This window comes from Cebus imitator, unplaced genomic scaffold, assembly GCF_001604975.1.
Source record: "Cebus imitator isolate Cc_AM_T3 unplaced genomic scaffold, Cebus_imitator-1.0 Scaffold69, whole genome shotgun sequence".
NCBI classification, from domain to species: domain Eukaryota; kingdom Metazoa; phylum Chordata; class Mammalia; order Primates; family Cebidae; genus Cebus; species Cebus imitator.
In genome coordinates this window covers 207,751-220,741 of record NW_016107384.1, presented here as the reverse complement: position 1 = coordinate 220,741, position 12,991 = coordinate 207,751, and the positions used below count along the sequence as shown (strand labels likewise).

The following is a 12,991-nucleotide window of genomic DNA, read 5'->3' as shown; positions in this document are numbered from 1 at the left end:
GGCACCATGCAAAGCCAGTTCTCCCAGTTGGCTGCTGAGCCAGCTGCCATGGCTCGGACGCCAAGGGCACCCGGTGCCTAGCTCAGCCCCTGGCTCTCATTCCCGCTGGGAGGCTGAGAAGGAGCTGGTCTGAAGATCTTTTGGATCTCACTTGCTCCTAAGCCTGTGGCTGGGCTTCGTGGGGAAGAGGAAAGGGGGCCACTCTTGGACAGCCTGTCTCAGCTCAGGGGCAGAAGGCAACCGGACTCCCAGAGCAGCTGCTCTGGGAACTCCTGGTAGAGTTAGTGGGGCAAAGCTACATGCACAGGGCTGAAGGCACACAAGCGCCTGCTCCCAGAGCCGAATGGCTTTCCCCGAACCAGTATGAGGCCACGGGCTTGGAACACACACCTGCGGATCAGCGCAAAGAGGAGAGAACCCCCTGCCCAGAGTCTCCTGACATGTACCCATCCTCCAAGCCAGCTCAACGGCCCCTCCTGACAGGGTCTTCCTGGGTCTCCCCCACCACAAAATGAAAGCACTTGGCTCCCCGGCTGCAGGGTGGGCCCAGACTCCCATGGCCCAGAATTCTGTTTCCATACCAGTCTCCCCAACCCCCTAAATGTGAGAGCTCAATGGGGTCAGGCTCTCTTGCATCTCCAGGCCCCTGCCCAGGTCCTGCCAGCTTGGACCTTGCACTCAACAGGGGCCAGCAAGTATCTGGGGGGCACAGCCCAGTGCCCCAAACCTTCTGGCCATCTGATTCCCTGGCCCAGGTGGCCAGGGTGCCTTGTCATTTGTGGGGGAAGCTTGAGATGTGGGGGTGGCCTTCCTGCTCACTTATGCTCTAGACTACCCTATCTGGTTGTGCCAAAGCCATTAGCACCTGGCTGTCCACAACTACCCTTGGCTTCCCTGAGTCCTGCTTTGGGCGGTGCTCTCCCGTGATTGGCAAAAGCCTGATGGACCCCAAGCCTCAGCTTCAGCATTGAAAGTACCACCATCGATGGTCCTGCCTCTCTGGAAGGTGAAGTGTTCCTTCCTAAGATTTGGCAAGAAATAGAAAATGGGGGAGTTCCTGAGTTTAAGGGTGGGAGAGGCACGTCCCACCTCATACCTTGGGGACCCGCTGGTAAGGCACAAAGCATGCTTCCCGCATGCTCTCACTCCAGGAGGCGTCTCAGAAAGGGAGCCTTGTCCAGGCACAGCCCTGGGCCTTCGAGGGCTCCTGTGTCCTCTCCAAGCCCCAGAAACTGGAGCTCCCTGGTACCTGAGTATAGCCTTGGCTAAAAGACCCCAGAAAGGTGACCACAAGGAAACAACCAGAAAGGGGACCGCGAGGGCAGGACCCAGCTCCTCCAGCACGAGTGGCAGGAGACGAGGGAAGGGGGACTACCTGAGAGGGCGGCCATCAGCAATCCAGCAATCCCGACGAAGAGCCACATGTCTGGAGCTGTCTCTGGCGGCTACTCGTGGCTGCCCGTGGGAAGCACCATCGTGGGCCCGGGAGGCGGACACGGTCTCTGTGCGGCCCTGGCACGGGTCTGCTCTGCCCTTTGCTGTTCCTGTTCCTGTGTCTCTCTACTCTCTCTGCTCCGACACGCATGCGACCAAACCCAGCCTGTGAGTGTCTCTCACGCCTCCCTGTTCTGCTTGTGGTTTTGGTCTGCAGGAAGCTGGGCTGCTGTCACAGGGGCTGGTGGGGAGAGCCCCAGCTGCCTGTGCTGAGAGCCCACCCATCCAGGCTGCACCCTGAGAGTCACAGAGCCAGACACACGCATGCACATACCTCCACACAAACACACTTCCCCGAGGGTCTTCTAAGAAGGGAAGTGGAGGGCCATGCCTCATTTCTGGTGGCCCAAAAGGAAGAACTGATAACGTAGTAGCTGATCAATCAATACATATTGGAAGAGGGAGTGAATGACCCATGGCCTGTCCCAGTCCACGGAATTTGGCTCCCATGGATTAAATCCGAGTTTTACCTTAACCTTAGGTGCAATGGTGGCTGCAAAGGAAGGTGTAGTCTCGATGCCCTAAGTCTCTCCTCTGAGAAACATAATTGGGAAAGGCCTGAGAGATGACCATCCCACAAGTCCTTCTACAGAGAAGGGAGCCAAGGCCCGGTGGGAGCCGCCCCTGAGATGGCACAGTGGGGCCAGCACTCCCATCTCCAGGTACCAGAATGGGCGTGCCTCTGCGGGAGTCAGGCATGGGAGCTGGGTCTACAAGGCTGAGCAGGATTTCGACAAGCAGCAGTGATGGGAGGCCTCTGGGCCAGGAGGAACAGCAGGAGCGAGGGGCTGAAGGAAGGACGCCCAGGGCTGCCTGAGAAACCCTGAGTTGTCCCATTGCATTGCAGCAGACTGACGCGATGTGAAGAAGGCAGGGACCAAGTGTGCTTAATTCACCACGGTCCTCCCTGTGGAGCATACGGTAGGCTCTGAATAATGTTCTTGAATGAACATAGGAATAGATAATTTGGTTGTCCAAGCAGGACCCTGAAAGCGGTCAAGTCCAGAAAGGGTTTGGTTCCAAATCCTGGCCCTGCCCCAGTTGACCCCATCCCGGGTCCAGCTCCCCTGGCCTTCCACTTCCTGCATCCTTGCCTGTCTTCATTTCCCCCACATGTGGAATGGGGAGGAGTATTCCTCCATTGGATTTGGTCTTAAAGGTGGGTGTAGGCATTTGATGTGGCAGGTATTGGAGCCACATGGAGCCAGCCAACCCCCCACCCCCCGCCCACCAGATTGAGACCCCACCCAGTCCTGCCCCAGTGCTGACACCTGCTGCTGCTGCCCTCTGGTGGCAGTACAGGTTTGCATGGGTGCCTGAGCTCCCATATGCAATTCCATTCATTTACAAAGACTTGGTGTGCAGAACTCTGGACTGGACTCTGTGGAACGGAAAAAGAGGAAACCATATTCCTGACTTCAAGGAGCATGGATTTCACACACAAGTGACCAAACCACAGGCCAGGGTAGGACACACATCATGTGAGGTCTCCTGATCCTAAGAGAAACCCGTTTGAAATGGGCCAGGAAGGATGGCTAGACTCCATTTCTGACAATATGGAAGACAGTATATGATGAAAAACTCTCCTAATACAAAACACCACAAAAATATTGTAAACCGTGTTTTCAAATGTGTACCTGAGGCGGCAAGAAATGAAGAAAATTATCCGAGGTCAAAAATGACAAACCTGGGCAACATGGTGAAACCCTATCTCTGCAAAAGGTGCAAAAATTAGCCAGCCGTGGTGGTGTACACCTGTGGTCTCAGCTGCTAGGGAGGCTGAGGTGGGAGGATTGCTTGAACCCAGGCGGTCGAGGCTGCAGTGAGCCAAGATTGTGCCACTGCACTACAGCCTGGGGGACATAATGAGACCCTGTATATATTAATATATAAAGATAACAAAACAAAAATCCAGAGAGATCACAGCCAGCGAATTGTCTGTTGATCCAGTTGACCAAGAACTTCAGTCTTACAAACATGGACAAAAGTTAAAGCTGAAAAACAAAATCAAAGTGAAAAACAAAATGTGAAATCTCTACCTTAAACAAAGAGCACTGAAATATAACATCCACAGCGGAGAACTTGGAGAGAAAAATTCCTTAAAGGGAGCTGACACAGAGCTTGCCCAACTCTGCATGGACTCTGAGTGGGAGAAAAATAAACGTCAACCCTGAATGCCCCTCACCACAAGTCTACTGACTAACAGCCCTGGAGGTGGAACTCACGGTACCTGTATGGCAAAAACAACCACACAAAAAACAACCAACCAACCAAACAAAAGGTAATATAAGCATTTAAAGTAAGGTAAACAATAGCTCCCTAAGCACGTGGCAGAAAATCCTCTCTGGAGTAACTCACCCTATATTCATGATGCAAAGAAATCCCACAGAAAAAGTTCCATGGAACATGAGTTCACATGGCTGTAAAAAAGAAAAATCATAAAACACGGGACACGAGGTGGCACAAAGCAATAAACTAAACATGTAGACCTTCAAACACATCTTAGCTATTGGATTATGGTATACAGAATGTGAAATCAGGATGTTTCATATGCTTAAAGAATTAAAAGCTGTTAACTGAAAGTATTGATAAGGAACAAGAGACTACTACAAATGACCAAGAAGATTTAGGAAAAAGAAGCAAGCAATTATGTAAAAACATAATTTTTGAAAATAGAAGCCCAATGTACAGATTAAACAGTAGATTAAGGCCCGGCACTTTGGGAGGCTGAGGCAGGCTGATGGCTTGAGGCCAGGAGTTCAAGACCAACCTGGCCAACACAGTGAAACCCTGTCTCTACTAAAAATACAAAACTTAGCCAGCTATGGTGACGCATGCCTGTAATCTCAGCTACATGGGAGGCTGAGGCATGAGAATTGCTTGAACCCAGGAGATGGAGGTGACAGTGAGCCGAGACTGCGCCACTGCACTCCAGTCTGGCTGAGAGAGTGAGAATCTGTCTCAAAAAATAAATAAATAAATAAAAATAAACAGCAGATGAATATGGCTGAATAGACAACTAGTGAGCTGAACAACAGATCTGAAGAACTTACCCAGAATGGAGCAGAGGAGGACAAAGTGATGGAAAATCTGAACGAGGTTAAGAGACATAGACAAGGAACAAGGATTTAAATATGTCTACTAAGAGTTCTAGAAGGAAATGAAAAATTTCTAGAATTGATGAACGACACAATCCTCAGATTCTGGAAGCTTCCCCAACCCAAGCATGATAAATAGAAACAAATCTACGTCAAACTTTCCGGTAGCAAAACTGCTGATCACTAGACATAAGATGGAGTGATGATGAGGAAGATGGGCAGCTAACATCTCAATATCAACTATTACAGCCCCAAGACAATGGAACAACGTCTCGAAGTACTGATGAAAAATAGCTGTCAATCTTGACTATCTATTTGATGGTCAACTTGACTATTATTTCAAGCATAAAGTTTAAAAGACACATTTTCAGATGAAAATTGAGAGCATTTATAACTAATAGACTCTCACCTAAGGGAATTCTAAAGGATGTTCTTCAAGAGTAAAAAAAGTAATCTCAGAAAACAAGGCTAAGATTCAAGTAAGAATGGTGAGCAAAGAAATATGTCAACACAGAAGTGGATTGAATCAGCATTGATAGCATAAAACAATGACAAAATTGACCAATTTATGGGGTTAGGAAAAAATGAGATAGGCTGGGCTTGGTGGCTCATGCCTGTAATTGTAGCATTTTGGGAGGCTGAGGTGGGTGGATCACTTGAGGTCAGGAGTTTGAGACCAGCCTGGCCAAAATGGCTAAACCTCGTCTCTACTAAAAATACAAAAATCAGCCAGGCATGCCTGTAATTTCAGCTACTCAGGAGGCTGAGGCAGGAGAATTGCTTGAATCTGAGAGGCAGAGGTTGTAGTGAACCAAGATTGCACCAGTGCACTCCAGCTTGGGCAACAGAGCGAGACTCAGTTTCAAAAAAAAAAAGAAAAGAAAAAGAAAAAGAAAAAAATGAGATAAAACTAAAGAAACCATAAAACAATAACAAATTGGTGAGGAATGACAGAGTGGGAAAGTTCTATTATTTGGTGGGAGGGCAAAATATTGACTACCGTTTGACCTTGTTCAATTAAACATGCATGTTAAACTAGTTGAACAATAAAATGGAACCTGTTGGGCGAGAGAAGCCTGCTGTAAAGCCAAAGAGGCGGGAAAGGAAAAGAAAGAAATGAAATAGGGAGAACAGGACAAACTGAAGGATTGGTAGGTTTCAGCAGGTAGCTCCGGTGTTCGGTGGCGGGAGGGGGCCCTGGAAGGACACAGGGTAAGTAGAGGCAAGACAGCACAATGTGAATCTTGTTCCAGCTAGATTGACATGAAACAACTCAAGCAGCCCATGTTTCACAGACATGAAGCTTCAAAACGGAAGCTGAAAGGTGTACCCAGCTGGGTGTCCAAATCAGTGAGCTCATTTTTATTTAAAGCTCTTGGAGCAGGACCTTCGGAACTCAGTTTGCAAGGGACACCCAGTGGCTCTGCATCCTGTAGAGGACTCAGGAGTTTTTCATCCAGACCGTATCTCCCTCCTGACCTTGACCCAGCAAAATGGAATAAACAACATTATTGAGGGAAGCCTGACTCTCCCACCAGAAGGAAGAGAGGACCTAGAACCGAAAGGCCGCCACCCCCACCATGTGGCACAGGGGAGTTTAATGCTGACGGATACTCAGTGAGCACTTCCTATTGTGCCAAATACTTTACATGGAATCTTAACCCTCAATTCTGACTGCAACTCAACCAAATAGACTGTGTCCTTAGCACAGCTTTGCAGATAAGGGCACTGAAGTTAGATAGGTAGTTTGCTCAAGATCCCACAACTGGCCGGGTGTGGTGGCTCATGCCTGTAATCCCAGCACTTTGGGAGGCTGAGGCGGGCAGATCATGAGGTCAGGAGTTTGAGACTAGCCTGGCCAACATAATGAAACCCCGTCTCTGCTAAAAAATACAAAAAAATTAGGCAGGCCTGGTGGTGAGCAAACGTAATTTCAGCTACTTGGGAGGCTGAAGCAGGAGAATTGCTTGAACCTGGGAGGCAGAGGTTGCAGTGAGCTGAGACTGCACCATTGCACTCCAGCTTGGGCGACAAGAGTGAAACTCCATCTCAAAAAAAAAGATCCCATAACTAAGAACTAGTAGGGCTAGGCTTCGAACTCAGGTTTGTTTGGATGAAGACCCTGGGCTTTTAACCACACGGAATTCAGCCTTTATGGGGAGGGCTGGGGAGATTGTGGTACAAGCATACGGGCTTTGGCTGAAACATGGCACCATGGGTAGGAAAAGGTTTGGTTCTATCAGACTCTGAATTTTGGACCAGCCCTGCTCCTGGGCCAAGCCACGCACACTCCTTAGTCTCTTGAATCCTGAAATTCCTCTATCCTGTCCACAGTCTCCAAATCAGCCACAGCCAAACCTTGTCTTTCCTGAGGCCCAGAATTTTCTACCATGTTCTAAATATTTAACATCTAATTGTATATACATTAGCTCTAATCACATAGTCATTCATTCAACACAACTTTATCATGTGTTCTAGGTGCTGGGGACACTACACGGGACAAAACAGAGAAATATCCCTGTTTTTACAGAGCTTACATTTTAGTGGGAGAGAAACATATAAATAATAGACATAATAAATAGATTATATATAAAAAAAAAAAGAGGCAGAGCCGTGTAAGAGAGGCTGGGAGTGCTGAACAGGGGTTACAATTGTACATACATGGTGTCTTAGCTTAGCCTCTTCTCCCTCAAACAGAGCCTGGAACAAGGGCTTGTTTGCGACAGGTGATATGGGAATGTGATCCAAGGGAATGGGTTGAGGAACAAAGAGAAAGAAATAGGAAAAGGAGGAAAGTCAATAAAAGGATGCATTGTTGAGTTGGCCACACTACGGACAACTGGTACTTGATCTTAGACTTCCGAAATGGTTCTCGTGACTGTCTGCCCCATGTGTGGTCCCATTGCACCAGCACTGATGCGGCCATGGAGAAAAGCTGCCTAATGTCCTTTTTTGTGTTTTGAGACAGAGTCTTGCTCTGTTGCCCAGGCTGGAGCACAGCAAGACGATCTTGGCTCACTGCAACCTCCACCTCCTGGGTTCAAGCTATTCTGCCTCAGCCTCCCAAGTAGCTGGGACTATAGGTGTGTGCCACCACGCCTGGCTGGTTTGTTTCTTTTCCTTTTCTTTTTTTTTTTTTTTGTGTGTGTGTATTTAGTAGAGACAGGGTTTCATCCTGTTAGCCAGGATGGTCTCGATCTCCTGACCTTGTGATCCGTTCACCTCAGCCTCTCAAAGTGCTGGGATTACAGGCATGAGCCACAACACCCAGCCTAATGTCCTCTTGATAGCCGTAGGCCTCCCTGTGGTAGAGCTTCTTTGCTGGGCATTAACACACATTGTATCCATCCACATGCCTCTACCCCAGATATCCTTGTCTCTGGTTTTCCAGTCTTGTTCCTTCCAGCCCCCTGCCCAGGAGCCCATGTATATCCACACATCAACCCACTTGTCCTTCCATATACAGTGAATGGCCAAAGGTACTCTCCCATCTCTGCCCACTGCCAGTATTTCCCTTTACCACTGTCCTTCAGAGCCACCTCTGAGTGAGGCTGTAGTGCAGCTTCTGTCCATTTCTGGTTAGTAACAACCTCTTGTGCTGCCCCATTTGTGAACCAGGTCTGAAGTTTCCCTCTTCTATCAAAAGGAGCTCTGTCAAGGCCATAGATGTGAGTCAAAAGAGAAATATGGATGCAAAGAGGCAGGTGCCATCTGTTCATGTAACTTGCTTGTGCCTTCTGGTTCTGCTTGTGTTTGAAGCAATTGGACAGCTGCTGCCCTTCTCCTCAGATCTTATAACCTGGTGTGTATGGCAATACCCAGCTTGTGATGGGGTCTTGTGGTCCCCTAGTTGTTGGTGACCCATCGTCAGGCACAAGCCTCTATCAGGGCCCAGCAGCACCCCAGGATGTGGTTTTAAAATGACAAGCATTTCTCTGCTGCAGGAGCCATGGCTTTGGTTTGGCACCCTAGAGATTTGTGCTGCAAAATCCTCTTTTTTGAAGCCTTCCAGAGAGTCCATATGGCGCCCTTATCCATGTGGGTATCTCAGATGTGACCAGACACGATTGTACTAGGGCGGCATAGCAGCTTGCACCACTGCCTGGACCTGCCACGGAGCTTTCTCTTGTGCTGGGTCCTACTCAGCACTGGCAGTCCCCCAGGTCACGTGATAAATGGTCCGACAGAATTCCCCAGGACGCTTTAAAACCTAGAAGGACCTACCCTGTGCTGTGTCTCGTTCTTAGTGGTGGGGGATGCGAGGTACAAAAGCTTGTTTTTACCCTACAGATAATGTCTCAACATGCCCCAGACCTTGGGACGCTTCAAATCTTTCCCAATATGGCAGCCACCAAGATCCTTACGGAGCTTATCTCTCCCCTTTTAGCATACAGAGGGCAGCAGTTCTCACATTTTTTTAATCAGAAGACCCCTTTATAGTCTTAAAAATTATAGAGGAACCCCAAAGAGCTTTTGTTCATGTGGGTCTTATCTACTGATATTTATCGTATTAAAAATTAAAACTGGTCAGGCGAGATGGCTTACACCTGTAATCCCAGCACTTTGGGAGGTGAGCAGATCGCAAGGTTAGGAGATCGAGACCATCCTCGCTAACATGATAAAACCCTGTCTCTATTAAAAATACAAAAAAAAAAAAAAATAGCCAGGCGCGGTGGCACTCACCTGTAGTCCCAGCTACTTGGGAGGTTGAGGCAGGAGAATCCCTTGAACCTGGGAGGTGGAGGTTGCAGTGAACCGAGATTGTGCCACTGCACTGGGCAACAGAATACGACTCTGTCTCAAAAAAAAAAATTAGAGGTTGGGAAGAGTAGTGGGGTTGGGGGAGTGGGGATGGTTAATGGGTACAAAAATAGAGCTATATAGAATGAATAAGAACTAATATTTGATAGCACAACACTGTAACTACAGTCTACAATAATTTATTGTACATTTAAACATAACTAAAAGCATGTAATTGAATTGTCTGTCACACAAAGAAAAGATAAATGCTTGAGGTGATGGACACCCCATTTACCCTATGTGATTATGACACATTGTACCTGCATCAAAATACCTCAGGTGAGCCAGGTGCGGTGGCTCACGCCTGTAATGCCAGCACTTTGGGAGGCCGAGACAGGTGGATTGCCTGAGCTCAGGAGTTTGAGACTAGCCTGACCAACATGGCGAAAATCTACCTCTACTAAAAATACAAAAATATTACCCAGGCGTGGTGTTGTGTTCCTGTAATTCCAGCTACTCAGGAGGTTGAGGCAGAAGAATCACTTGAACCTAGGAGGCGGAGGTTGCAGTGAGCCAAGAGAGCACCACTGTACTCCAGCCTGGGTGACAGTGAGACTGTCTCAAAAAAAAAACGAACAAAAAAAAGTACTCCAGAAATATACATACATATACACACACATATATATACCTACTATGTACCCACAAAAATTAAAAAAAAAAGAGTTTAAATAGAAAACTGAGATATTTTAAATATTTACTTAATTAATTTTAAAATACCAACCACAAACTCATTATACGTCAATATAGATAACATTTTCTGTGAAAAATTACTATATATCCCAAACCTCACAAAATTATTGGGGGCCGGGCATAGTGGCTCACACCTGTATTCCCAACATTTTGGGAGATCAAGGCAAGCCTATCGTCTGAGGTCAGGAGTTCAAGACCAGCCTGGCTAACACGATGAAACACTGTCTCTACTAAAAACACAAAAACTAGCCAGGTATGGTGGCAGGTGCTTGTAATCCCAGCAACTCGGGAGGCTGAGGCAGGAGAATTGCTTGAACCCAGGCGGCAGAGGTTGCAGTGAGCCGAGATGGCACCAGTGCACTCCAGCCTGGGTGACAGAGTGACACTGCATCTCAAAAAAAAAAAAAAAATTATTGCAATATTATTTTATATTTTTGAAAATGTCTTGAACATCCAGCTTTGTAGAAGCCACCTGGAGTCTCATATCTGCTTCTTTTAAGTTGTGGAGATATGTTATTTAGGTTGACGTATAGGGGAAAAAATCTGGCATCACAATATGGAGTAGATAAAAGGAAGAGTATTTTAAGAGGCTTTTAAAAGTAATTGTAGATATTCTTCTCTGATACCATGACAAAAGTTGGCAAGTGATAGTTTCTAAAGGTTAGTTCCGATATGAAATGTGAAATCATATCAATGACCTTTTACATATTTTTAAAGTCCATTGTTCTATCTTGTACTTTGAATGGATCTCTTATCCAGGCATGATTTTGTGAAAACATGGCTCTGTCACTGTTGAACATACTGGTTCACAGATGCGGAAGTTACTCGGATCTTCCAAATGCTGACATATTTCGTTACACAACATCGAAAATCACATTCGTTGATATCATCTCTGATCCCATCAGAAAACCTTAAGTATCGGGAAGATGTCAAGATCATGACATGGGTTTTCTAACATTTGAATTTTTACTTAGCTCTAATTTCCTCATTGGCAACAAATACTGTCGTATTCTTTCAAGTGACAGGCTCGTTTTGTTCATTTTCAAAGAGCTGTCTGCCAAATTTTGAAGTCTGAATAACCATAGCTTCAAGTAAAAATGGTGTTCCATGGGGGAAAAATCTAGTTCAGCTGGCAATCCAAAAATAGCACAAGTGTTCTTCCCAGAGCAACCTTCATACTGTAGTATTCGGCAGGAGTCTTTGTGCTTACTTCTCATTTGTCACATAGAATAAATATTGTGCTTTAAGAATATTAATAATTTGTTTGGGCATGGTGGCTCACGCTTATAATCCCAGCACTTTGGGAGGCCAAGGCGGGCGGCTCACTTGAGGCCAGGAGTTCGAGACCAGCCTGGTCAACATGGTGAAACCCTGTCTCTACTAAGTAAACAAAAATAAAATAGCTGGGCATGGTGGGGAGTGCCTGCAATCCCAACTACTCGGGAGGATGAGGCAGGAGAATCGCTTGAACCCAGAGGGCAGTGGTTGCAGTAAGTGGAGATGGCGCCATTGCACTGCAGCCTGGGTGACAAGAGCGAGACTCTGTCTCAAAAAAAAAATAATAATAATAATAATATTAACAATTTAACCGCTTCATTTAGGACATTCTTAAGTAACAGAATGCATCTTCTGAATGCATGAGGATGAAAAATCCAACAGCTCCTACTGCAGCTTGACGCCACTGCTTTTTTTTTGAGGCAAGGTCTCACTCTAGCCCAGTCTGGAGTGCAGTGGCACGATCTTGGCTCACTGAAACCTTCACCTCCCAGGTTTAAATGATTATCCTGCCTCAGCCTTCCAAGAAGCTGGGACTACAGGCATGTGCCACCATGCCTGGATAATTTTTGTATTTGTAGTAGAGATAGGGTTTAGCCATGTTGGCCAGACTGATCTTGAACCCCTGGCTTCAAGTGATTTGCCTGTCATAGCTTCCACACTGCTGGAATTACAGGCGTGAGCCACCGCGCCTGGCCTGGTGCCACAGCCTTGATTCATGTGAAGGCACAAGCAGTTTTACTCAACATTGCTTTTGCTCCAGGCAAATTATGTCAATGAAAAAGGCAAATTGTATCTTTATATTGATATGCAAATAATTTTGACCTCGTGGACCACTGAAAGGGTCTCAGGAATCCTTAGAGGGCCATGAACCTCCGTTTAAGAAGGGAGAGAAGAAACATGGTGCTCAGAGCTGAAACTTAGCATCTTGAATATCTGAGCTAGTTCTTCTCCTAAGCATTGCCTGAGACACGTAAGCCATTTTCAAGGGGCAAGCCCAACTGTCCATTCTCCCGTATGTATAGGATTCTAAAGTGCCTGATCAGTTTCCACTGAGGTGTGGTGTTCACTGATCTGAACACTCCATGAAGGAACTAATCAGCCTGGGGTCTAGCAGAGTGATGTCCCCTGATCCCAAATTTAACCTTTATACAAAAATCAAAGTCTCAGAACTACATTAGAGGGACTCTGGAAAATAAGGAAAAGAAAAAAGTCACCTATCATCACATTAGCTTGACAACCACTGCCATGCTGTAGCCTAGGGTGGCCCAAAGGTCAACCCATCTTGAAGTTACTGTTGTTGAAAAAAATCCCAAGGCTATTGTTTTTGTCTTGATGCTGCTAAGTCACATCATTCTGGCCTTTTCCAGTCAGGTCTTAGGTTCCCAAGAGGGGGACCTGATATTCACATCTGTCCACTCCATTCATATACAGCTGCCCTGTCAATGGTCCATAATCCATTGGCCGAATGGTCTAACCCTTCCAGCTTCCTGTGATCTGCACACAGAAGGCATCCATGTCAATGGCTCTTTCCTAAATTCCCTGTTGGGGCTTAGAAAACAATACCCCAAATAAAGTCCTCCACAGTAGCCTCAGAAGCAAACGTTTTTCTTTTTCCTCTTCTTCTTCTTCTT

At 46.6% G+C, this 12,991-nt stretch overlaps 1 protein-coding gene across 4 annotated transcripts in view; it reads right to left on the bottom strand.

The window, feature by feature from the left end:
- CD6 (CD6 molecule) overlaps nt 1-2,692 on the bottom strand; it is a 54,159-nt gene extending 51,467 nt beyond the window's left edge. For all 4 annotated transcript variants that reach the window (XM_017530793.2, XM_017530794.2, XM_017530795.1 and 1 more), the window contains exon 1: nt 1,376-2,692. In XM_017530793.2, the coding sequence (XP_017386282.1) occupies nt 1,376-1,424 (49 nt within the window). In that variant the 5' untranslated portion in view covers nt 1,425-2,692. The remainder of the gene's footprint in view (nt 1-1,375) is intronic.
- Nucleotides 2,693-12,991: the final 10,299 nt, after the last annotated feature.